We start from the raw sequence: 27,550 nt of genomic DNA, 5'->3' as shown, positions 1-27,550 counted from the left end.
CTCGCTTTGTACTCTTGGTTTCTTTCCCTTTTTAACTTCCTGTTTGATTAGTCTCTTGCATTAAATTACTAGGTTAGTTGGATTTAGGAAACAATGATAGTTGGGTTTAAATTGCACAACTTCATAAGATTTGTCCCTTTGCACTGGATAACGTCACGGAAATACTGTCACGAATGGTGGAAATAGCTGACCCAAATGCAGACAAAGGTGAGACTCTGAAGCTGGCAGATAATCCTTTAATTTAACCAAAGGAACACAGTGAACATGGACGAGGATAACCAAGAGGATATATACAGAGGAGTGATTATAAAATAAATGAGCAAATGAAACCAGGTGTGACGCAGGAACCAGAAAACTAAAGTAAAAGAATAGAGACCAGGATTACCAAAATAAGACACAAAATAACTTTAACAACTGACTAAAAAGAATGCTAAACCGAAGCAAAGAATCAAGGTGACCAAACCAAAACTAGAAGACAGAAAACCAGTGATGATAATAATAATAATAATAATAATAATAATAATAATAATAATAATAGTAACTTGAATTTAATTAGCACCTTTCAAGGAACCCAAGGTCGTTTTACAAGTGTTGAATGAACAGCTAAACAGCTAATTGTTTAAAGGCCACAGTGAAAAGTTGAGTCTTAAGGGCAGATTTCAAAGCATAGAGTTGGGGCATGACATATAACTGGTGGGAGAGAGTTACAGAGGGTGGGGGCTGCCACACTGAAGGCTCTGCCCCCGAAAATGCGCAGTCTGGTGTGGGGGATGGAGAGCAAACCTGTGTCAGAGGAGCACAAGGTCCGGGATGAGGTGTGTTGATGGAGAAGGTCAGATAAGTACTGGGGGACAAGGGCATGAAGGGATTTGAAGGTGAGAAGGAGGAGTTTGTAGTGGACGCGGAACTTGACTGGGAGCCAGTGGAGGCGAAAAACGGTGGGGGGTAATGTGCTGCTAGGACCTGGTGTGTGTGAGGACTCACACACTGGTTCTCTTCCTTTAATTTAATTCCTTACAATCTGCCTAGAAGCAAACATCAAAGAAACAACTAACAAAAGACTGTATTTAGTGGAGAACACGGTGGTGCATGTGGCTCATGGAAACTACAAAACTAAAAAGAAAATTTAAGATAAATGGTTAAGTTGCCCATGTCTGCTAAATATGACAAGTTGGGTAACTTTGTAAGCTGCTAATTCCTTTTTTTTTTTAAAGCTTTTTGTAACACTCACAGGGGGCTAAAACATACCAGTTAATAGGTTTATAAATCAGCACCAGTGCTCCAATGTGATAATAATTCAAATGTATTTAATTGTTGATTAAGTTGACCCATAGATAATTTAGTTTTTCATATTTCAGTATAAACTTTGATCCTTAAAGGACAAGACCGTTTTTTTTACATTGGGCCCTTGATTTCACATTATAACATGATGTTCTACTCACCCCTGCTTGTTGTTGGTAATTTGGAGCTGTTCCGAAGATATTCGAGAGGCGTCTGGGTGCTCTCTTGAGATATTCGGCCATGAAACGGTTTCCTATGGGCAACGTTATACAGGCACAAACTATGCTGTTTATAATTTATTAATTACTGTACACTAGCACTGATAACGTGGAGGTGCGTCGCTTACTTAAAAAAATCCGGGTTACTGTAATTTTGAATTTTTGTCGTAAAGTGGGTGTTACTGACGTCATCATCGTGCTACTACCACAGACAGAGCCCACAGACAAACACAGACCCACTTTACGACAAAAATTCAAAATTACAGTAACCCGGATTTTTTTAAGTAAGCGACGCACCTCCACGTTATCAGCGCTAGTGTACAGTAATTAATAAATTATAAACAGCATAGTTTGTGCCTGTATAACGTTGCCCATAGGAAACCGTTTCATGGCCGAATATCTCAAGAGAGCAGCCAGACGCCTCTCGAATATCTTCGGAACAGCTCCAAATTACCAACAACAAGCAGGGGTGAGTAGAAAATCATGTTATAATGTGAAATCAAGGGCCCAATGTAAAAAAAACGGTCTTGTCCTTTAATTCATGTGTGAATGTGTCTCGTGTCTTTATAAGGTCCCATTCTGTGTTATGAGCTCAATAAATAATGTGCTCACTTTCACTTCCTGTCTAATTTTAATATTTGTTAAACTGTGTTGGGAAAAATTAACAAGTGTCAGTCTTGGTAAGCATTGAGATATTACAAATTTGTTACCTACTTAATCTGTCTGCGATTTTTTTCCTTTTTTGTCTCTTTGTTCTCATCAGCACTACTCTTTTTTAATCATATGTCTTTCTCCCATTGAGTCCCCTGCCTCATCAGTCTGTTAGGAGTGTATTGAGCAAAGAATTTCAAAAAGGTGGTCTCCTCAGGCTATGGCCCAACCCCACTGTCCCTGGTCCAATTACAGCAAGAAGGAGAGGACATTTTTATTGGTCTGTGAGGGGACATTTCCATGGCTGCCTTCGTCTCCAGTAGTGGAGTCATACAGTACTCAATTACTCCTCCATCCTGAACTGACTAGAGACAGAAAATGTCCTCTGCTGGGACCTGGTGTGTCCCAGCGCATTACCAACACAGAATTTCTAACCCACTTCAAACACAAAAATCTCACGACTTATTTCCACTGCCTACGGTGTATCATTGAATATGAGTTGAGTAATACTCCCCAGGAGTCTGGATAGAGAAGGACTAGCATGAACTTTAATGCTATACTTTCCATACAAATGACCCAAAGGGCATTCAGAGGGATTCAACAAGTTTGAGTGCAAAGGTGGCTTAAGTAATAAGCCACCTCAAAGTGAAAGCAAATGTAATAGTAATAACTTTGGTTTACGTAGTGCTTTACATAATATAGTTGGCTTTGTACTCAAACAAAGATTCAAACGAAGATTTTGCATAAGGCGGCAGCATGTATGGCGCTAATAAGGTTGTGGTTCTCATTATATGTGTTACAGTATTATGGGAAATGAATTGAATTCCTTGTTAAGTTTACATTTGCATTTCTCCATTAAATGTGGTCAAATGTGGAAATGTGACTGGATTATCTGAGCAATTAACACCTAACAAATGCATACATGGGGAGGATTTAAGTTGGGATCAGGAGACACTTAGAAGCTCTAAGTTAGTTTTACAGTCAGGAACTCAATCACCTCAGAATGATGCCTCATGGTCTGTTAAGACCTCGAGCCTGGGATCTGCCACAAAAGAAGAATTTATCAAATTAAAGAAATATTTCTTCTTTCCACTGAGATTTGGGAGGAGTCTTCAGTTTGCCTATATTTTGTGCTGACAAGTTGCCCTGCTGAAACAGACAACATTTGGTCCTGATGAGGTGTGAGCACTCATCAGTCAGTATGGTTATATGCTCAGATGAGTCAAAGTACAGTTAAAGTTGTACTCAGACGTTTGATTGGATCACTATCCTTGTTCTTGTATAGATGCATGGGAGAGGAATTTAATCATTAAGCACCTGGGCCCATTTGAGTCAAGGCAAGTATACATGCAGTCGTGATTTGAACTGCATTATCCGGTTGAATTAGTTCAGTTCTGTGACGCTCAATTTTGCTTACATGTTTTAATGCATTTTATTATTTTTTTTAACTTATTTTTTATTTGACACATTCATACATACAAACACAAATTCAACAACATAGGAGATGTGCGTTACATACAGATAGATTATAGTCCTTTGAAAGTCTTTTCCGTTCCCTAACCTCTCATTGACTAGATCTTTGTAATTATCAGTCAGCGTTCTCGTACTTAATACGTCATACTTTCATATTCTACAACCAAAAAACAATACCACCAAGTCTTAGTACTTTACAAATAAGAGAGAAAACAACAACACCAATTCAAAAGTAAAGAAAGAAAAAGGGAAGGAAAGTACCCTGCTATATTATTAAAATAAAAATAAATAAAATAAAAGTGGAGGCGATTAGAGTTCAGGCATTACCTGCCTTATTAATGACCATCTCTTATCAAACAAGTTTGTCTTCAGCTGTAGTCTTGCTGTGATTTTCTCCATGAAATATACATTTTTTACCCTGTCTCTCCATTGCGTTATGCTTGGAGGCCGCGGTTTCAACCAGGAAGCTGTGATTGTCTTTTTTGCTATCAGCAGCAGGATTCTCAGTAAATATTTAGAATTCTTATCCGTCATATCGTCGGGAATTATACCTAAGATGTAAAGTGCTGGTTCCAGAGGGAACTCAATACCTAAAATCAGTTTAATCTCCTTCTGAATGTTCTTCCAGAAAGCCTGTATTTTGGGGCAATCCCAGAATATATGGGTGGAGTCACCCACCGTTCCACACTCCCTCCAGCATAGATCAGTTGTATTGCTGTATTTCGATGTAATAAATGGGGTGTAAAAGTAACGCATCTTAACTTTCCAGTCAAATTCCCTCCATGTTGGGCTATTCGTTAGTTTATGTCCCTCTTTAAATGTTTCCTCCCATTCTTCTTCTGTTATAATGATGTTTGCTTCCAGCTCCCATTTTTCTTTAATATCCAAGTTGTTATCCTCGGATTCATGTTGTATTGCTTTATATATTTTTGATATAATCCCTTTTTTTGACTTGTCCTCTGAAAATGACCAGAACACTTCCTCTAATTTAGATGGTGTCTTACAAATGTTCTCCCATTCCTGGTGTTTCTGTAGATAATCTCTTAGCTGTAAAAATTTGTAGAAGTCATGAGCTGATAAGTTAAATTCTTTTTGAAGTTGTGTAAATGATTTCATTGTTTGTCCCTGGAACATTTGGTCAATATATATTAGTCTTTTGTCAGCCCATTTGTTAAATCCTGAATCCATGACAGATGGTACAAAGTCTGGGTTCTTTGCTATTTTAGTAGCCCTGCTTACAGAGTTCGACAGTTTCAGGTTCTTTCGTACTGCTGACCAAGTTTTCATTGTTCCCCTGATCCACTTGTTACCCATCCCGAGTTTCCTCCGAGCCCCTTCATTCAAAAATGGGAGTGATTCTAAAGAAACATTTTGACATGCATTTTGCTCCATATCCACCCATATCAAATCTTTCTCTTTAGTGATCCACATAATTAAGGCTCTGAGTTGTGCTGCCCAATAGTAATTTCTTAAGTTAGGTAAATTCAACCCTCCCTTCTCTTTTTTGCTAAGAAGCGTCTTGTATTTAATTCTCGCTTTTTTATTTTGCCATAAGAATTTTGAAATGATTTTGTCCAGTTTTTTTAGAAAAGCTCCAGAGATCACAATGGGCAACGACTGGAACAAAAACAATAACCTTGGCAGTATATTCATTCTTACTGCTTCTACTCTTCCCAGCAGAGTCAATGGCAAAATCTCCCACCTAGCCAAATCATTCTTTATCTCAATCATCAATTTCCCATAGTTAGCCTCAAATAACTGAGCTGTACCAGGAGTGATAGTTATACCCAGGTATCTAAACCCTCTTTCGGTCCATTTAAAGTGGACCTTATCTTTAAGTTCTCCTGGACATTGTCCTGAGACCATCATAGCTATTGATTTGGCTTCATTCGTCAAATACCCTGATATTTCACCATATTCTTTTAAGTTGTCTAGTAACGCTGGTATAGACGTGGAGGGCTCACTTATATATGTTAATAAATCGTCCGCAAATAACGACGTTTTGTGTTCTATGCCCCCCTCATCTTTTATTCCTTTTATGTTTTTATTTTGTCTTATTGACTCCGCTAACGGTTCAATACTTGCAGCAAACAGCAGCGGGCTCAGGCAGTCCCCTTGCCTGACTCCTCTTTTGAGATGGAAAAATTCTGAGCAGCAGCCATTGACTCTGATCCGTGATTTGGGATTTTTATAAACAATTTTTACCCAGTTTATAAATGCTGAATGAAACCCAAAAACCTCCAATGTTTGATACAAGAAGTTCCACTTCACGCGGTCAAATGCCTTTTGTGCATCTAGGCTAAGCAGCATGGTAGGTTGTCGATTGTTTTTAGTGCATGATATAAGATTTAATGTTCTTCTGATATTATTAGCTCCTTGTCTCCCCGGGATAAACCCAGTTTGATCTGGTTTGATTAATTTAGTTATATGTTGTTGCATTCTCTGTGCTAGTATGCTTGTTAATATTTTTAAATCATTACAGAGCAAGCTAACAGGTCTATATCCCTCACATGAAGTCGGGTCCTTGCCCTCCTTATGTAGCACAGAAATTATGGCTTCTGACCAAGTACCTGGAGGGTTTCCTGTTGACAGAGCATAGTTAAAAACCTTGCACAATACTGGTGTAATCTCTTCTGCAAAACATTTATAAAATTCTCCAGGGAAGCCATCTGTACCTGGCGATTTGTTACTTTTAAGGGTTTTTATCGTGTCATTTATTTCTTGTGATGAAATTGGTTTTATCATTTCAGATGCTTCCTCTTTCGTTAATGTTGGTAACCGTAGTTTTTTGAAGAATTCTTGTGTTTTGGTCTCAGTGAGATTAGACTCTGAGTCATTGTATAAGTTTTTATAATATTCTGCAAAGGCCTCTTTAAAAGTTAGACTTTGGTTGGGCTAACACAAAAAATTGTTTTGTGTAAACATGCTTACTGAGACATAGCAGGGAGAATTTATTGATCAGAACGACATGGAGACATGTACATGGAAGCATGCACGGAAATTCCCCATAAGAGGCTGCAAAGGCGAGTCTGACCACTCTTTTCTCCACAACAGGAGGTCCAGAAGTATATGCTACATTTCCAATTTCTAACCCTAAAGGTAAAGAGTACCAGTGGGTCCCCTTTTACTTGGTTTCAGAAACTCTGTGCACATTCTATGTCCAAAGACCAAAAAGAAAGGGGCTAGTGCGAGCACCACGATCCAGCGCTGGAGCAGTGGCAGAGCCCATCCAATCGACTGACAACAAAAGTATCAAAAGTAGCCTTATTACTTTGACTCTAGTGGGTGAATAGGAACATCCATCCCTTTTCTATACCTGCTGAATCCAATTTAGGGTCGCGGGGGGCTGGAGCCTATCCCGGCTGTACGACCTGGACCTGGACGAGTCACCAGTCCATCACAGGGCCAGAGACAAACGAGACAAACAACCATGACACTCACTCCTAGGGACAATTTAGAGACACCAATTAGTCAACTAACATGCAGAGAACCCACGCATACACGGGGAGGACATGCAAACTCCACACAGAAAAAAACAAATCAGGAACTATCGTTCATTCTTTTATTTAATCATTCAAATGTGATATACACTCAAATTAATTATTGAGGAATGACCCTCTTTGTTAATACCCGACCTGTTTTTTTAACAGTAATTGCTCCTTTTGTCTATTCACAAGAGAAAGATGAAACGCAACAAAGCAATGCGAATAGGCAAAAGGAGCCATTACTATTAAAAAACCCATAAAAGTTCCCATTTAGTGAAATTGATTTGTTGGATGAGACAGTTCAAATGGAAGTTTAAATGCAGTAATATTAGAAAGCCTAAAACTTGTAAACAAAGTAGAAAAATAAACTGATAGAGTAAGTAAAGCGTAAAGCTAAATCATTCAAAAATGAGCTTTTTAAATGAGTTATAAGTGGAAGTTGGTAGGTTTGAAATTAAATGCTCAAACAGTATATTTGAATCGATTTTAAGGATATGATGTATTCGCAAGATTTTCAATAGTCAGATGCAATAAAAAGGAAAAGCTCATTTTTCCAAGTGCAGACCTAAAACTAACTGTTTGAACGTACAGACAGAGCCAGAGCAAGAGTCTGATGAAAAATAAAGGAGGTAACATGGTATTTTTCAGTTAAGGATTAAACAAAGGGGGATGCAAAGGTATCAGTAAGTATCACCGATCACCCAACCTTATGATATGAAATACGATGTTGTATACTGTAATACATTTTAAAAGCAGAGGGACAGACAGAGGATACATGCAAACAGTATAAATCCCATCACCAAAGTCAAAGACTAATGTAAAAACTGCCTCAATACTTTTCCAAACACAATGTGTTAGATATCACATTATTATTACATTATTATCTCTGGTTCAGTGCTTCACAGAATAAAAGCACAACAATAAAACAATAAATAATAAATCATGGAAAATAACGGTAAAAATTACTCGGAAGATATAATTGCTCAACTCAAAAAGAAGGCCACGAAAAATAGACAGTTCTTTAGCAAATTGCTCAGTGATGGAAGCAGATTTGATATAAAAAGGAAAGCTGTTCCACAATTCAGGAGCATCCACTACAAAAGCTTGATTTTGTTTTTCTAAGCACATTAAGACACAGTTAGTTGGTGGACCACAATTGCCAGCTGGAGTACGACCATGTAAGAGGTCAACTAAGTAATTCAGGGCCTGTCCATTAAAGCATTTAAAAGAAAACAACATTTTAAAAGCAGTCCTTTGGAGATCAGGGAGCTGGTCCTTTCTTTTTAATCAAAGCTGTTTTTATCTGTATACCTGAGCATTAACAGCATTAACTTTGTTTTATCACCAATGAGTACAAGTGTAAAGTCTCTGTGAGAGTCTTGCAGAATATCTAAGTAGTGTTGTAAGATTTTGCACGCTTTCTTCCCTTTGTATTTGTACAGTTAATTAAACTTAATGTGTAGCCTAATTAACCATAGTTACAGTGCTACAGGGTATTCTGAGACTGAAATGTCGCTCTGGGTAGAAAATCTGGACGAAGTAAAGTGGACATTTGCTAAAGATCCTTAAACATGCCAAGCAAAGCAGTTTGGATATTGTTCCACACTTAGTAAGATTCTTCTTGTCGTATATAGCGATATAACATGAGTTTTTCTCTAAGAACTATACTCTACAGGAAACAGGAAACAAATCAAATAAATTAGCTATTTGTTGTTCAATGATAAGAGCTGAGAGCCCCAGAAAAGAGTAACTCAGACAATCTTCTCTAAAGCACTGCCTGTGACTGACAGTAAGGAGAGCATCTTTGACTTCATAACTGATAGTGTATCCCATTGCATATCGTAAACTTTGTCAAAGTAGAGGTTTCTTGTTAGAAAACTGTTAGAGAACTGGTAAAAACATAAAAACCAAGATCGGATTTTTTAAAATTCATTATTATTATGGGAGTGATACAAAAGCTCATCACACAACTAGAAAATGAAAGCAGTCTTGAGACAGAGCAGAACAGTGTTCATCTTGTTTGGTGGTAGGTTTATTAGTTGACATTGGAAATGCTGTTAGACTGGGCAGACACATTGAAAATAACAGTAGACACAAATGCTTCATGAAAAAAAAGGCTTGAATGCTACAAATACACAAAATCTGGCAGATAATGATAGACCTAAATGCGGACACACTGCATAGGTGAGAGCAAGAAGAATACAATGTCAGATCTACTTTGTATTTATCTTTGTAGTTATGTTTGCTACTGAACGTAAACATGAACACTGCTGGACGAAAAATAGTTCAATTATTGCAGAGTGAAAAGTGTCAATGTCAATGTGTCAAAGACTGCATGGTGGTGTGGCGGCTAGCACCGTTGCCTCACAGCGAGAGGGTTCCAGGTTCAACTCCCAGGGCCTTTCTGTGTGGAGTTTGCATGTTCTCCCTGTGTATGCGTGGGTCCAAAAACATGCAAGTTAGGTTAATTGGTGTTTCTAAACTGTGTGGACGTGTGTGGTTGTTCGTCTCGTTTGTCTCTGTATGGCCCTGTGATGGACTGGCGACCTGTCCAGGGTGTACCCCGCCTCTTCCCCGATGACTGCTGGGATAGGCTCCAGCCGCCCCGCAACCCGACCGACGGATTAAGCGGGTATAGAAAATGGATGGATGAAAATGTTCCATTTGCAGATATGTTCAAAGCTTTTTTTCCCTTTTAATTTGATTTTTTTTCTCTTACAGGAGCTGTTTGGACTCGACAGAAGAAAAAAAAGGTAGAGTTCATACCTTAAGATATTTTAATTGGAGAACGGTAAATTCACAAACCTTCCCCATGAAATTTGGGAAATGTCTATGAGCAAAAGTCGAAGAAAAAAGAAATGTTAAATAGATGTTCATCAGAGATCAGCCTGCCTCATATATTAATCAGCCTCTTTCCTTCACCAGTGAGCAGTAATGGCAGCTGTATACTTATTCACTGCTTAGCTTAATCTTCATGTCGTTCTTTTCTTTCTCTCCTTCTCCCTCTGCATCTCTTATTCACCCACGATGAAACTCTGGAGAACGAGCCTCAGCAGATGAAGAAATGCTTTGTTCCCGTTAAAAATATTAAGGAAAGCAGGGATCTGCTGAAGGGAGGGGGGCGTTTGGCTTATGTTGGTATTTTGGTACAGCTAACAGGCCCATATTAAAGCTTGTTGGCTGTACTAGAAGGAAGAATTGTATTAGCCAAAGGGAGAAATGGAGAGAAAAGACAGAGAATGGCAGCATGAAAGAGAAAGATGGTGAGTGAGAGAGCATTATTGGCAAACACCGCTGTTTAACGGAGCTGCTCAGATCCAAACACAGAATTGGCCGGTGATTGGTCGGTTGCGGTTAGGTCTTGGCATGGCAGCAACGACAGCTGTTTGGAAATGATGGAAACCCCTGAGAAGAGAGAGCGCAACAACAATCCAGAATTACTGTGAAATTCTGTTGTCCCAGTCCATTCTCCCAACACAGCTCAAAGTAATGCAGAATGAAAAATAGGAGACTGTAACAAATCAGCAAAAGGGGAAAAAAAAGAGGATTCAAATGTGGTGTCGCTTCTGCATATTGCTGAAATGAACGTAGTAATTTGAAGCCTTGATCTCAACTTCTCCTCTGTGGCTTGTTTGTGGTCTTGTTTCATTTCACGCCTCCATCTTAGCCCAATGGGACAGATCATGAAGACATTAAGCGCTACATCCAAAATGAAATTGAGGCGTGTGTGTTATTAATGCTCATTATAAAAAAAAACTAATATACACTAATACAAATAAGCCCATTTATTGGTAATCAAGCCATTTTGTGCAATTATGTCCTGACAGTGGGGAAACAATAATCAATGCAATAATTACTGTGCAGTTTCTGCTTGATGTAAATCTCCCCCTTAACATTCTGGACTTTAGAGAGATCTGGATGGAGGCTTCTCAGAATTTCTCTCGCAATGGATATCTAAAGGACTATGTAAATACAAGGGCCAACACATCAACATGTGGCATAAAATACATACACAAATAACTATGAGCTACTATTTTACCCCCTCTCAGGTACTCACTCAGGTACAATGTCAGTAATCCAGCAGAGGGAATAAAAACACCACTGCACACAAGCTCTCCGCATACACATGGGTTTAATTCTCTATTTTTCTTTTTTTCTCACTTGACATTCAGCCCCTGTCCACCCTGCAGACTTTAACTCTGTGGGGCTGTGTGCATCTGGCTGTCAAATCACTCTATGGCATGTTAAGAGCAAGCACAGGTGATGGCAGCGGCAGAAATGGCCCAGGGGTGCCTTGTAATATGGCACAGTGACCAACAGTTGCAGGGCTTGTTATCCATCTCAAAAATGCCACCTACTTGATAACTGGATGATGGAAGCCAATCAGGGAGCTGTTTTTTTTTTACACTCCAGCTCTCATACGGAGACGACTGTGTTCACACAATTCATATAGAGAGCTCTGAAAGGCACAATCGAATCAGCTGTTCATCATCAATTCCGTCTGCATTTCCTCCACTCCTGCGCCAACACTACACTCACAGTCTGCAGGTTTACTCTGTCCCCTGTCCATGTGTGGTTCTGAGTGGCATATGGCTAATTTGCTATGCCAGGTGCGTGGGGTTGGCACATACTGTAAATCTCTGGTTAACAGAACAATGAGTTAAAGGGGAGCTCCTCCAAAGAAAGGAAAATATGTTTGGAGGAAGAAAAATAACCCACGCATACAAGACTGGTTGCCGTTACCTGCCTGCACGGCCTACACCAATCCAAACTCACACACACACACACAAACACAAGGCAAGTAGTTGCTGCATCTTCAGAGCCGGCAGATTCAGCTCTCGAGAAAGTGGCAGAAGGCTGCTCACAGACCCTTTCAGGCTGGAGCTGCAGGTGTAAGACTGTTACGTTGGTGGGAAACAGCCACAGTGGATGGCTGTGAAAACAAGCCCCCTCACCACAACAAAAAGGTAGCAAGAGAGAACTGCTTGAAATGGAGAATATGATTATTGCAGAGCTGTAATGAGACACTGAGCCTTCCTTTAAAAGTCATGCGCTTCGCTTTCAAGCTTAAAATGCTGGAAGGTGAAGACTTAAGAGTCGTTTCCAGCTCACACACGTGCACATAGATACACACACACGCAGCGAGCTGAAGGCTTTATATATCTCCTAATGTTGTGGATGGGAGGCTGAGATGTAAAGAGGGTTGGCTTTAATAAAGCATGCTCCATTTGCTGATGAAGTCTTGATGCAGAAGTGGGTAGTCTTGCTTTAAGACATGTGATCTGACTCCCTCACTGCTCTCTCACTCTCTCTTACCAGCTGGGCTACATTGTAATACACACACACATGCACGCTCACTCACACCCGCTCTGCCTGTCTGACACAGACTCTCTACTTAGAGCGCTGGAGAGAGGACTGAGGCTCACACTATCAGCACGCTTCTCAATGGGGGGATGCAGCCAAGAGCAGACAGAGCGGTCATTCCACTGGAGCCTTCCGCTGCACGCGTGAGAAGGAGACGACAAGTGAGGAGGGTAAATTACCCCCCTGTCATCGCAGGATAGGAGTTTTACTGACGGAGAAGAGACACTGAAGGAAGGAGAGCAGACCTGTGCGAATGTGGCTGATACAGCAGTGACATGATCAGCCCCCCCGTCCCTCAAATCCTGCCCAGTTTGTGACACAGACCCCTGCGTGTTTTGCTCTTGGTGACTGTTTGTGTTGCCAAGGATTTGAAAAGAAACTGAGCAGCAGGGGTGCAGCGCAGGGAACACAGGAGAGAACACAGGAGAAAGGAGCAGCACTTAAGCCCCTTTCGTGCAGTGTTTTGCTTACCTGGAGGTGGAATTTTGAGCAGAAATCCCTGGCTTCAAGGCATGGATGGAATTAAGGCAGAGGAGTGAGTCTACTGAGCAGGGGGGCAGACAGGGATTCTGACTGAACTCTTTTTTCTTCTGAAGACACTGCTCAGGTAAGGGTGTGGGACTTTCAAAGAATCCCCCTGTTGTCTGGGGATAGGATGGGTGAGGTGTAATGTAAGGATGCCTGTTGAAAAAATTGGACGAGTTTAGTAAAGATGCCATGAAGTGGCTCACAGTGCAAGCAAGTAGAAAAATCTAAGAAAAAAAGTGCTCCTACTTTAACCATCTTATATTCCATTCCAAATATAATTTTTTACCAGAACACTGTGTGGGTTTATAAAATGGGGGTAAATGTGCTCCAATTCAGCAAACAATTCAGAGGGGTTTCCTCCTCTGAAACAGGCCGTCTCGTTTCTTTTCAGATCAAATGCTGAAGTTGTCTGCACAGCGGACGACGTGCAGTCGACCAGAACTAAAGCCTCAGTTATTTGGCAGAAGATTTTTTTGTTGTTGCACAGAGGCGCATCAGTGCGCCTGCAGGTGTTCCTTATGTTTCCTCTCCGACCGCGTTTACTTTGTCACGCAGGACTTCGCAGTGCTCCATATCTGACCTGTCGTCCTTGATTTAAGTCCTTACAAGAAAAGTGAAAGTGAGCTGCTTTTACCGAGTTTTTTTTTTTTCCTTTTTTTTTTTTCTCGCGTGGCAAACGTTTTCATGAAGCTGCCCATACAAATTCTACCCAAACGACCGCGACTAAGACTTTTGGGTTTGTTTTCCTCATCACTGTATTTTATTTTTATCCGAAATTACCTGTAATATAATGTTCATCGTTGCACGCTTTCTTTTAAGTCTGCCACGCGCTTTCACCACCGGAGATGCGCTGCTGGTATCAACCACGTTTTATTCTAAGACCGTGTTCCGATTTACTTAGAAGAGATCCGTCTCTGGAATACGCAGTTGACTGTGGAAGCGCTTCTTTACAACTGCTTACTCTGTGAAAATCCGGACTGGCGACAACATATCCTTTGGTTTCAGGAGAGAAAAAAAGAGGAAAGCAACCCCTGGTACCAGTCCACGTTTCCTCAAAACCTTTGGTAATGGTGGGTTTAGTGCAAGTGGCGGGGATTTACGACGCCCTTTTAATAAATATATGCTCAATTCTGGGTGAATAAGCAGTATCAATGTCGACGAGGACGCAATGTACCCATGTAGAAGTCAAATGGCCTCAATCTCAGGGTAAAAAACAAAAAAAAGGGCTCAACTTTGAAGCTCTCTGGAAATCATTCACTGACTCAGACCTGCTTTCATGTCACAATCCTCAAACGTTTGAAGCGTTCATGACTGTGCAGACTTTATTTGCATGCATTCACATATGGCATAAATATTAGTTCAACAGTTACATTTAAGCTTTAGCTTAGAAAGTCAACGCCAGCTATATGTGAAACCTAAATCATGTGGCTGAATTAGAGTTTTCAAAACTGGGGATCAGTTCAAGATTGTTAAAATTTTCTTCATGGAGATGCCCTCATTGCTGAGGATGTAGGATATAATTCTAAAAGGCCTTCAAAGACCATAACAAAATTGTTTTTGTTTAAGATCATCTGTTATTCCACACAAACATCCCACTTTTGGGTTCTGAATGGAGAGGAGTACCAGTAACACCTGGAATGAAGAACCATTGTTTCCATTATGCTGGCCCTCACCACAAATCAAGCAGTTTCTGAATAAATCCACAGCAAGAGGGTCTGCGCTTAGACATGTGGTGCCATGTAAAACTTTAGAATAATTTCACTGCTGTTGTTAATTGATGCAGATCCTCCACCTCTCCAAAAAATTCATATAAATTCTTATTGTGTGAGCTTACAGCAGGCAGCTTATAGATCTCTCTCTGCATTTGGAAGTCTTCGTAGACTGCAGCTGGTTTGGACAAGACAGATATCGACAAGATTAACATTATGTTGGACCATTAATTTGAGTACTTTGCTTGCAGGGATTTTCCTTGAAGCCTTTAAATCCACTTTTTCTGTTCACTAACAGTTTTATTGTAAGAAATACTCGTGCACATAGCTCTGATAAGTCAAAACAGCAGATACATTGGCATAAATGCTGTATTGGAAGGCTATGTGAGGTTTTTTTTTTTATTGTCATAAAGCAAATGTGTGTAGTAAATATGGAGACTTTTACAGATCTTTTCTTTTACACATCTCTGTTTTTGCCCTGTGGTGTCACCATCCTTTGCTGTCCTGCAGACTTAGCCTTACCATGTCCTGGTTGCTGGCCATGTGGATTAGCCTTGGCTTCCTGCTGTTGTGCCAGGCCACACTCTACCAGACCATCCAGCAGCACCATGTGGCCCGGCCCGGTCGCACCGACATCCTCACCCTGGGTACGTATATATGCCTCTCTTGTCAGATTTCGGCTTCACAGTGCAGTATTAGAGTGCAAAACGCTGCCCTCACTATGAGGCAGCAGTTGCCGGCCTTGGCTGTTTGAAATAAACAGCAAAAGACTGCTGCAGTATGTCAGATTGACTTGCCAGCAGTAACATGATGATTCACAGTGGCTTGTAGCCATTACGCATAAGCAAAGGGGAAGGATCTTGCCTCTGACTCCATGTTATGTTATTGTGACTTGTGCTTTTCGTGGACGAGATATGGTTGGCAGAATTTGGTTCTTTAGCTAAGATGTATGCTGCTATTTAGATCTCAACTAGCAAGTCCTCTAAGATGATTCATGTGTGTGGTGAGAATTCTTGACTACGGCATTCTGAAACTTGCTGGCAGACTATTAAGAGTAGGACAAGCTGTAGGCAACAATATATATTACTGTGTGGTAGCTAGGGGAGCTTTGATCACTGTGGCTTAGATTGAAATGACAATTATGTTTCCCTCTTTTGCTCTGGAAATGCTTGGCAATTAAGCCTGACGCCTTCTGCACCAAAAGGGCTAAAGGGGAGGGTAGACACAGAGGCGGATCTAATTCTCTGATTATGAAAAAAGCTTACTAGAATATCTTATGGTGTATGTGGGAGTGTTACGAGGAAGGCAAAGGTTTTTTTTTAGAGCCAAGCAAATGCCTTCCTTAAGCTTCTAACAATAAGTGTGACTTCCACGCTGAACCCTCTCTCCGAGTGGGGTTTCTCTGGATGCCAAGCGGCTGTTAAACATTGATGCTGTCTTCTGCTTGGTTCCCTTTGTGTATGTTGCATTGCCAAGTAAAGACAGTAATTGAAGCACAGCAAGAGGGAAAAAAAACACAGCACTGAATTCTCTATGCTTGTGAACATTGGTGACTTTAAGCAGCATGTCAGAGAATTGGCTTACTTTTGCTGTGGAACAGCTGACACATGAAAATCCCAGCTATGATAGATAGAAAGTTCTCAAAGTATCCCAGCCCCGTTAATTGGAGCAAGAGGGTAAAGGATGAGCAATGGAGAGCTCCGAATGAATTTTTAAAGGGTGGCTTCCAGTTTTTCGTTTTTCTTTTTCTCCTTTTTTTCTTTTTCTTGTTTTTATGACTGGTTGGCAAGTCAAGCTTGGTGCCAAAGATGTATAAGGAAGTGCAAGGCTCAGTAAGTGTCTTTTTTGAATAATGCAGTGGACCCAATGGGGAGGACGAGGAAGAAAAGTAGTTGTTGCCCCCACCAATCCCACCCCTTCCTGTTGTATATCTAAAAAGTCATCTCACACTCCAAACTGTCTACTCCACTATAAGGCACAGACATGCACGGTACATGTTCACTCATTTACACGTTCTTCACTGACTGAGGGACACATGAGCTGTGTTTCAGACGCATCATATCTAAGAGGATACAAACTTGCTTTCTGCGGATTGATGAAAATACAGCATTTGTTTATTTGATCTTATAACACTCCGATTCCATCTACCGTATTGGAGTCATTTTGGCTGAACTACTGAACTTTGAATAATGCCACCAAAAGGTAATCAAAAGAGAGATGCCTGACAACATATCAGCACTCAGACTGAGACCAATCTGTCTGCAAAACTTAAGTAACTAAAGTTAACAAATGTTGATGAGGATAGCCATAATTGGTCCTGACAATTATAATCTGAAGATATACTTTACGATCCCAATCTGCAGGATTCCCTGGAGTTATGGTCGATCATAACTGGCTGCTTAGACAGAACACATTTCAGTGTTTCTGCTGCTCAGCGACTCTGCAATTTACTGTATATCATGTTTTTTTTTAAGCGGATTAAGCTGACATCAATCTTACTCAGCCGTGCAGTGGCGTTCTCCGATCTAACCAGAACTTCTCTCTCAGAATTGAAATACTATGATGAATATTTGAATTGGAATTGATTTTATAATTTGAGGAGCTCTCTGGTTTCATTGAGGCCAGAGCCCTCAGATATAAATAGAGACGGGTATGTAGGACGTAGCAAAAAAGAGATGCCTTGTCTTGAAAAATCCATCGGCTTTCATGCTTTGTTGTTTTTAGTAATCAAATAATGTTTCTGTGTTTCTAAAGCAGGCTGCGATACACTTCCTGCCGTATCGCACGTTTTAAATAGTTTTATCTGAGACTCACACATATGATCCATTAGCTGATGCTATTGATTTATGCAGTAATTTTTGTGCCAAGTATGGAAGGTGAATTTGAGTTTGGTATCTTATAAAGGCTATACCCTAAAAACAATTTTTTCATGGATCTCAGAATCAGCTTGGCAAACTGTCTCAGAGACAAAGTGGTTACTCAAAAACTAACAACCACCCAATATTGACTAAAATACACATGAGAGAGGCTATGTGGTTATGTGAAGAGGTAAAGTAAAGGTTTACTCTCTTACATACTAAGAGTATGTTTGGGAAACTAGCTTCTTTACCTGCTGCAACACTAAGCTGACAATGCACGCCAAAAATAAGAAAAAAAGCAGAGGGTGAAGGTAAAGTTTCAAAATGACATTTTTTCTTTTTTGACAAATCGACGTCGTCACCGGTGAGGCGGAGATTGAGTAACGAGTTGCATGACTGCTTCGTCACCTGCTCGGGAAGCGGCGCCGCTCTCTTTTTTTCCCATGAGCCTCTGCTTCACACCGTCTCCCCTGTGCACTGCTTGTGCGGCTGAAGATTGATGGTGTCCTGATTCAGGTCAGCCAATTCTGGTCTCTCAAGAAATAATCCACTACATTGACAGATGAGCTGAATGTGACATGACATACACAAGCCGGGCTATGCACTCTCCCCACCTGCCAACACTGTTGCTGCACAAACCAGGCCACACTTGACTGCACATGCTGGAATCTGTCAATAGTCAGTAAAAGTGTTACCACTGTATACTATCTAGACATAAGTGGCAGAAATTATTGCTGATTGTATGTCTTCGGGGATTAAGTGAGTTTCAGATCTAATCATATGGAATAAATTGTTATACTTTGGAAAGAATCTGTTGCTGGCGATATGTTTGACCCCTTTTTTTCAACTTTTATTACACAGCAGCACAGTTTATATGTGCTTCATTCCAGAACCGTGCTTCGTGTATTATTAAACCCTTAAAGCCCTTATCATGAAAGTTCCAAGCTGTTTGTTTTCAAGAATATCACAAACAGAAGATGAAAAGAAATGTGATTCTACCGTGAGTTTCAGCCATGTAAAATGGTATGCATTACAACATGAAATCATGAAATATGACACAGTTGAACATACTGCCGTTGTCTTGCTGCTGTTATGTTTGTATCCAGTAATTACATATGCCGAGTAAAGTCTAGTTTCAGATGATTGGAATGCATCTTAATGAGCTCATTGTTCAATGTGCCATAATGCTCCCTCAGCGTTAAAAACTCTTTGAGGTGGAAGAAAACATGTAATTGCTTTGATTAGCCAAGATTCATCATATGGTCAAATGAGAGCAACAGGATGATCATAAGCCTGGATGCGTTTGGTAAATTAAGAAACGTATTCTCAGTTTTAAGAACAGATTTTGTCATCTCATCTTAAAGTCTGTACATGAAGCCCCAGTGAGATTTAGGGATGGGGATTTTCACTGGGGAGAAGAAAATCGAACAAGAGGCAGTGTTAAACCTAAACCTTGAACTTGATTTAGGCAAGCTGTCTTTTTGGTAAATTAGGACAGGTTAGATGTCTGAAGGCCATACATACTCATAGCATGAACTGAGTTTTCTGTTTTCTTTTCCATCGCTGACTGGTTCAGAAAATGTGTGATTTTTTTTCTGTCAGTGTTTGGGAATGCTAAGAAATTAACTTGACTGACTCACACAGTAACTGTAAATGCACCCACACTTTTCAACTTTTAACTCATCTCCATAGTTGCCAGACTCCTCATTACAATTGCTCAGTGTTAACAGCAGAAACAATGTGTGGAACATACTTTTTTTCCCCCCTTTTCTTCCCAATCATCTTCAAAATGCTAATCCTTCCTCTTGGGGGTGGAAAAGCTTTTAAAGAAGGATCGGCAGATCCGTCTGTACTGCCCACATGAACGTCTTTCCACATAGGCTCTCTGGTCTGTTTTTGTTTCGCAATTAAATCAGCTTTATTTACATCCTCATTAAACTGTGGGGACTAATTAGTGTGAGAATTGATGGTGAAAGAAAATTCAATTAAGTTACAGTCACTTGAATAAATGTCGCCTTCATGGGATTTTTGTAAAGCGAACAAGAATAAAATCGTTATGCTCCGAACTGGCTAAAGTGTAAATACAGCAAAAAAAGAGTGTAGGATCTGTGCACTTGTTTATACACGTATGTATGTTCACACACACACACACACACACACACACACACACACGCACACACACACACACACACACGCACATATATATAGTCCTATGCAAAAATCTTAAGCAACCACTATTATATATACAGATATATATATATATCTATATATATATACAAGTATATATAAATATGTGTGTGTGTGTGTGTGTGTGTGAGGAATGAAGCACTTTTATAATCTTTAAATGTGGCCTGAAACAACAGTTCTCTGGGTTTTCTGAATGTCTTTCATTTTGTTTGGACATCAGCTGCTTTTCCCCTCATTTTTACGCCAGTCTTTGTACCAAGCATTTTTCATTTTTTCTTAAAGATGTTTGCTAAGCCACTGAACACTGCTTTGTGAAGCATCCAAGTATAAAACCTCTACTATATTTATAGATGAACCAGTGTTGTGTTTATACATAACAGACGATTAAGCTTGTGTATGAATGTGTGTAGGAATGGTTAGAAAGCACGTAGTTATGTACAGACTTAAGGCCTGCTCTATGAGTGTGTGTGAATGTAGCATGTAGTGTTAGAAGTGCTTTGAGTGGTCAGCTAGACTAGAAAAAGTGCTATACAAGTACAGTCCATTTACCAATTAAGCAAAGAACCGATTTTGAGTTGTATCTTCGGGCATTTTAGCACCAGCAAAAAGTCCCAGAGATACATAATTTGTTCCCATTTCTTTACTTGCATTTTTTAAAAAATGTGATAGGTACAGCAACAAAGTTTGACAGGGATCAAATATTACCTTTGTACCAAAAAGGTGATTCCCAAAGAACTATTAGCTACCAACAAATTTCGACATGGTTTGCAGTGTGTCCCTAAATATTTAAGGAAACTGGACGGGTGAAGAACAAAAGCAGTGACAGGGCTAAAAAAGAAAAAAACTATCTACAGCAGATGAACAGTATCTGAAAGTGATGTCCATAAAAAAACGGGATAAGATCCAGCTATGAACTGACACAGGACAAGAAAGATGCATCTGGCACTACAGCTGATCCATCTACGGTTCACTGAAGCCTCACCAGAAATGGTCTCCATGGTAGGGTGGCTGCCAAGAAGATGTTCTTAAGGAAGGGAAACGGGGAGAAAAGGCTGAGCTATGTCAAATGACACAAGAAGTGGGCAGAAAATCAGTGGCAGCAGGTCTGATGGAGGGATGAATTCTCCTGAGAGCCCGGACCTCAACATTATTGAAGCAATGTGGGCTCATCTTGACAGAGAACGGAACAAAAGGCAGCCAACATCCAAAGAAGAGCTTTGAGATGTCCTTCAAGAAGCCTGGAGAACTATTCCTGAAGACTACTGAAAGAAATGACAAGAAAGCTTGTCTGAAAGGGTTTGGGCTGTGATGAAGAATAAAGGTGCTCATACCATACTGACTTTTGAGCTTGTTAGAAAAAAAAAACATGTTTTTTTTTGTCTTACATACTGTATTTGCATTTGTGTTGCCAATTTTCCTTGCAATATGTAAAACAATTAGGGCTGTCTCAGGAGTTTTGCACAGTGCTGTGTTCACAAAAGTACACATACACCAACACACTCACATTACTGTCCAAGGTTGTAATGGTTGAAACTGCTTGAAGACGCAGCTCTTCAGAGAGCATCCCCTTCCCTAGCACTTACCCTGTACTTCCCTACCCCCTCTACTGCACTTTCTCTTTCTGTACTTCCCTCTATACCTGCACTCTATCGCTACACTGTCACCCCTGTCACCTCTGACAGAGCCTGACGACTAGTTTTCCCTCTATGTAGCTTATTGTTAGCTTTGATGTTAGCTGCATTGTTATATCCTCATTTGTAAGTCGCTTTGGATAAAAGTGTCTGCCAAACGCATGACCATAAACTGCTATGTTTTTGTTTATGTCATTTATTTGTCTGAATATTTACTTCTGTATGTATCATGTAAAAACCCTAATCTAAAAGTTAAATGAAACAAGACGGCGATTAAAATCCTAAACTATGTTTAACGCAGATTTAATTAGGAAAATTCATTTAGCGAACATGACATCTACAAACCCTGCCGTTAGCCAACAAAAGACGTGAAATCTTTGAAATCTTATAATCTGCCTCCACATGGGATTATAATTGCTTTGAAAACTGTGGGTTTAGGTAGAGAGCTCATCAGTACCTTGTGATCTCTCTTCATCACACCGCATGCCCTTCAAGGTAATGAAAGCAACCCTTTTAAAAACCAGGCAATAAACCTGATCACTCAGGTGCCGAGCAGCACTCTCCTTGTACCAGACCTCTTCCTCCAACTCTTCATCCACTTGCCCACCACCCTCCCAACCCCTCCCGCATCTCTCTGTCTCTATCGGCCTCTCAGACGATTTGTCATGGATCAGATGAGACAATTTGTCATGGATTAGTGCACTTAAATGTCTGTGTGATAGTGGAAGCAGTCACTGGAAAAGCTTAGGAATCCTATTACACTGCCTTTTATGGCCAGCAGGACTGGAAAAAGGAGTGGTGGGTTGAACTGGCACTTTCTACGTCCTTTGTACCATTTCTTGACTTTTTCCCTCACCTGCAATCAGATATTCACTTAAAAGTGAGCTCCACTGGTGTGTCTTAACTGGGAAAATAGACCCTGTCTATCTGTTCGTAATTCTCCTCTTATTGGATATGCTTCTAATAACTAACTACTTAACAAGTCCAGCTACCAATGTTACAGCAGCGCTATGCCTGTCAAGGCCTCTTCTTCTACACAGCACATACAGTGTGCACTGTACGATGGAGATAGAGGCTCCACTGTTCATAGATCTATGACTGTACATACTATACTGTGCAACTGGCAGATATAAATTAGTCAATTAATGTTCACTGCTTCATATTGTTTTGGCAAATTCAGATTCACATTTGATAATGTTATTTATTCATTCTGTTGTCCTAAGCCTTTAGCCACATATGCTCTGGTTCATGTTCTCCCTTCTTGAGTGATTAGGTGGCAGATCGAATCCTGCTCTTTTCTGATGTCTGATTATTGTGTCCGATAGAGTGCAAAGGTAACACTGAACACAGTTTTGACCTTTTATTTCTTAATAACGTGAAGAGTATTAAAACAGACACAAATTTGTTTAAATGGTACACTAAAATACACACTTGAACTGATCTATTCCTTATAGTCCTCTGTGAGTACTTTTTCATTTTTAATATTACAAATAAGATTTGATCTTTTCCAGTGATAAGTTGCACATCTCTTTTATTTAACTGAAACAGGAAGTTGTCATGTCTTGCATCATTGCTTTTTTTTATTTGTATAATGCGTTACGCAGCTTCTTTACCACCTAAGGGCTCTTCAAACCCTAAAGTTTTACAGCTTGGATGTATTATTGGAGCAAATAGACATGCTGCCAGGTGGGTGTGATGCAACAGATTTACTTGGTGGCATCATGTAAATCTACTGCAGGCAACAAATGTTACCCATTCAGTGTTTTGTTTGCACAGGGTTCATTTACCCCAATCAATTCATCTACTCAAACCTCCTTAAAATGGGATATTGAAAACATGCATTAATTAAAAATCTTTTATTGACAGTTCAGGAAAAGTGAACTCTACAAGACGTACAGTAGACCAAATCCCATTTCCCACCGTTGGCCCTATGGCCATACCCCTCCTGTTGTAAAGGTAAAGTGCCCCTTTAGGGATCAAGGAGTAGTAGTCATATAGCCCGATCCATGGCTATCACAGATGCCATGGCTTGTGAATTGCAGCTTTTGCCTCTGGTCTGAATTGATTTGTCTTTCTTTTTTCATGGACAGTTTATGACTTTAAATATTTATAGTTAAAAATCTATATATCTCCTTTAAAGCAAAACCATGAAAGAGTTATTAACTGACTCAGCAGTATGCCTCTGCTCAACAGAGCTTTAAGATGTCTTTTAGCTTGTTTTTCTGGTTTTTCTCGCTTGCAACTGTTTTCACTCAGTCTCGGGGTTTTCAGAATGTTGTTTCAGCAGTAATAGGCAGCATTTTTTCCTCTGCATGCTGTCTGCCCTGCACCAAAACGCAGACGAACAGTATTTTTTTGCATCCAGTGAACATAGTGTAGGATCTAGAGAACACGATATTACATCAGCCATTGGAGACGACCAAAACAGAATTAATAAATGTTGGACTTTAGTTTATCAAGTAAACATAAAACACAACTGAAGATGAATTCTATCACCTGAATGTCATCATAACTAGACCCTTTCCTTAGATACTCACAGAACATATGTCCCTTCTTTAAAAGCATTTTTTTGCCTTCCTATCAACATGAGTTTGTGGCCAAGGTGACTTGCTCGCTCAGATCGGTTCAGTAAATCACAGTCCAACCCTGACAGGAAACAAAAATGGATTATGGGGTTTGAAATTATGGAAACAGAAATCCTTTTGCTTGAATATGTCCCAACTTGTCAAAGAAATGATTGAATGTCTGTCTAAATTTTCCACCCAGGGTGCTCTGTCAGCATTAGCCGAGGTCTATTTGTCTTGTCTGATGTGTCTCGATGAATCTATACGGCTGCTGTGCCGAGACAGCGGTGCATTGTCTTATCGCAGCTCTATCTGACAGCAGATGCTCTAATAATGGAAGTTAGGTTGAGATGTCACAGCTAACTGTTTGTCACAGCACAGCTATATAGAATGCGACACATGATATGGACACATCCAAATGCCTGAATAAACAGACAGGAAATCTTATTTTAATCCGCGTCAGGCACTATGGTGTGGAGTTCTCTCACTATTGTGTATCATGTATTAAATGCGCCAGTCACTTAAACTATATGGTGACAGACTGTTGAAAATGCAGGAGGACAATTAGTATTTACAGGCCCTGCAGTGTATCTTCATTTGCCACAGTATCTCCAGCACATGTCAGGCTCACTGAACATGGCTCAATGCCCTGGTGCCTGTTGGGCAGGAGAGTGAGAGAATGAAGGATGAGGTGGCACCTGCATGTGTCTGTCTGTAGCCTAATGACCCAGAGGAGCCTCGTCTTTTGCACACTGTCTCTTTCCTCTCTTTCGCTGTATGCTCATTGTGTTTGGACATCTCGTTTATTTATTGGCTTCATACAGTGGCTTGTGTGCCTCGGGTCTTACGCCGATCTTATCCTCGCACTCACAAACTCCCCTCTGCTGTAGGTCTGCTTTCTTTGTTGTATCGTCTTAAGTTTACAGTCTGCATGTGCAAGACGCCATCATTTGGTTTTCTCAGGCAGCCAGGCAGGCAAGGATTAAGCACTACGAGATACCGAGCTTCTCTAACAATCAGACCTTTTGACCTGCTTTCTCTAAGTTTAGTGGGTTGAGTTTAAATGGGGATTAAAGGCCTGTAAAAGGATTTTTTTCCTATCTTTTTTCCTGAAGGTATCGACAATTGTATGAGAATGCCACACATGTGGACAAAAAGAGAGTGTTGTTGGAGCTGAGCTGATGTGACTGAATACCTTTCTGCATGCCATCTTTGATCATAACATCCTTCTCCCTTTTGAGCCCTCTCCAAGGCATAAAATGCAAGGCATGCAAGCATGCAAAATAAAGAGTGCTTGAACTGATTTGATGCCTATCCCTTACCTCATCTTTTTACGATTTTTTTCTTTCTCTGTTTACTTGTAGAGTCCAGATAAAGGCTTTGAGCTTAAAGTTTGTCCGTGTAAAGTAAAGACATCGCTTTTCTTTGACAACATTTGCAGGCCATGCCTGGGTTTGCGTGCAGGGTTATCACTTTGACTGGTTAATGTTATATCACAGAAAATGTTACATTTTTTTGCTGTCTGATTAAAAGACATTAAGATTTAATTAACATTTACCTAAACATTAATATTAACATTTGGTCTCGGTTAAGCTGCTTTATGTTTTTTCAAGGCATTTAGTACTTCCCCCCTCTTAGTGGCCAGGATTCTTGAATATGAGGGTAACTAGGCATATACAGTATGCGTGATAAAAAGTCGACTCAGAGCTGAGTCCCTGTTCTCTCCTGACATAAGGAACAATGGATTTTGTTTCACTCTCAGCAGATCTAAAGGGATGGTGTGCTGTTTCGCTGAAGGGAGAAGAGAAATCTTCTGCTCACTTGGTGTCTATTAGCTTTTAGTTTTACATTCCACCCCTGCCCCTCTTTTCCTGAATGTAAATCTTACACCTAGCCAGTCTCTCATCTCAGAACAACTACCTTATCTTAGGTACAATCCAAGCATCAGTCTTTGACTGAAGGATGATTAAGATGGAAAATATTTTTTAAGTGAGAAGCACTTCTCCCTTGCTTGATGCTACATACTTCCTCTCTCTTGTAACATGCAGGTCAGGCAGGAAAGCTGGCAGTGTCTCAATTGTCACACTTGTGAAAATCACTGGTATTATCCAATTACTATCCTCGTCACTTACGATGCTCAGCTGACCCTTTATCTGCTCTCGGGTAGCATGGCAATATTTCTATATACATAGGTGATTTGGCATCGCCTTAACGACATGCTTAAGACGCGGCATCAGCCGGAATCGCTGCTTCTCCCAGTTTGTTCGGGTGTTGCTGAGCTGCGTGACTGCTGTCAGGGCAGTCACACCAGACTGGGTGCTGCTGAATCTTGCCGTAGTGAGGTTATTACAACTTTGGATGATACGCATGAGAGGACAGACACCACCCCCCTCCCCTCTCCCTCTCTCTCTCTCTCTCTCTCTCTCTCTCTCTCTCTCTCTCAGCTATTCAGAAAATGAGAAATGTCCCCCACAGCTGTAACTTGGGCAGGCTTGAGGGGTTACAAACTCAAAGAGCTATGACTGTGTCTTACTCTGGTGTAAAGAAGTTGACAGTACATACTGGTGAGTAGAGAATTACATGTTCAAATGTGGTAAAGGAATATTTTGCTAGTGCGCAGGAACAAGAACAGAAAGAGGACAGTGGCAAAGACCATCATCAACCATTAGATGCTTGAAGGTTGCTCTGTGCTCTGGCATCGTGGCATTCTGATCTCCTGAGTTATGAGTGCGCATGTGTGTTGTGTATGTGCTTTGAAGTCTTTTAATGTAACAACGCTGTGTCTTAGGCAGAGATGTGCAAATAGAAAAGGCATCCTGTCAGCTTACTTTTAAACCTCTGTCAAACTAACTTGCTGTTAGCTGTGCATCATGGAGCTTCCAGCTGAACATCCTTAACTTTTCTCGACCACACTCAAATCAAATGCTCTCTCATCATTTTTAGTCACTTATCTTGCTGCTGCTTTGCATAGACAAACTCCACAATGTCAAATCAGTCATAAAGGTAACTACTGCTTTATTTTACAGAAATGCTTCAAAATAAGATAAAGAGATGTGTGAATAGAGTATCTAGCACACATTTTAGGGGGTTAGAATTATATTTCTGGGCCGATATTAAAACCAGATGATTTATTTGTTTGTTTTAGCCTGTATGATACAATACAACACAATACACAGTTCAAACAAATCATACAGCTGGAAAAAAAAGGATATTTATACATACAGCATAAATATACTACATCTTTTTTGATAGGTTTATTTTCCAGCCTTTGTAGTATCAAGAATGAAGAAGAAGGCTGTTGGCGAGAGAAAACTATTTAAAAAACTTAGCCCCGTGGCATCACACATCATTTCCCCTGTAATACTCCATGTTGTGATGTAGAGACACACTGCTCTAGGGGTTAGTTATGGTTTACAGGGGCTGGTCAGATTCAGTCTCAATAATCCTCTGTTTATATTGCCTATACTGGAGTATTTAGTTGCACTCATCAATCACGAGAGCTGCTGTCTGCTAATTTTAAGTAGCATCAACTGTAACAACTACTCATGTGATTAAGTTATTCTGTTTTATTATGAAAATCAAAATTAAAATAGTGAAAATT

At 40.2% G+C, this 27,550-nt stretch overlaps 1 protein-coding gene across 4 annotated transcripts in view; it reads left to right on the top strand.

Moving 5' to 3' along the window:
- Positions 1 to 12,467: 12,467 nt before the first annotated feature.
- tafa1b (TAFA chemokine like family member 1b) overlaps positions 12,468 to 27,550 on the top strand; it is a 111,742-nt gene continuing 96,659 nt past the window's right edge. For all 4 annotated transcript variants that reach the window (XR_012769479.1, XR_012769480.1, XM_075460412.1 and 1 more), the window contains exons 1-2: positions 12,468 to 13,079; positions 15,220 to 15,356. Coding sequence is in view for 2 of the 4 variants with exons in the window: in XM_075460412.1 (XP_075316527.1) it covers positions 15,233 to 15,356 (124 nt within the window). In the remaining 2 variants the exon portion in view is untranslated. The remainder of the gene's footprint in view (positions 13,080 to 15,219; positions 15,357 to 27,550) is intronic.

Source organism: Odontesthes bonariensis, chromosome 3 (genome assembly GCF_027942865.1).
Source record: "Odontesthes bonariensis isolate fOdoBon6 chromosome 3, fOdoBon6.hap1, whole genome shotgun sequence".
Taxonomy (NCBI): domain Eukaryota; kingdom Metazoa; phylum Chordata; class Actinopteri; order Atheriniformes; family Atherinopsidae; genus Odontesthes; species Odontesthes bonariensis.
The sequence above is the reverse complement of the archived record's forward strand: the minus strand, read 5'-3'. Positions and strand labels throughout refer to the sequence as shown.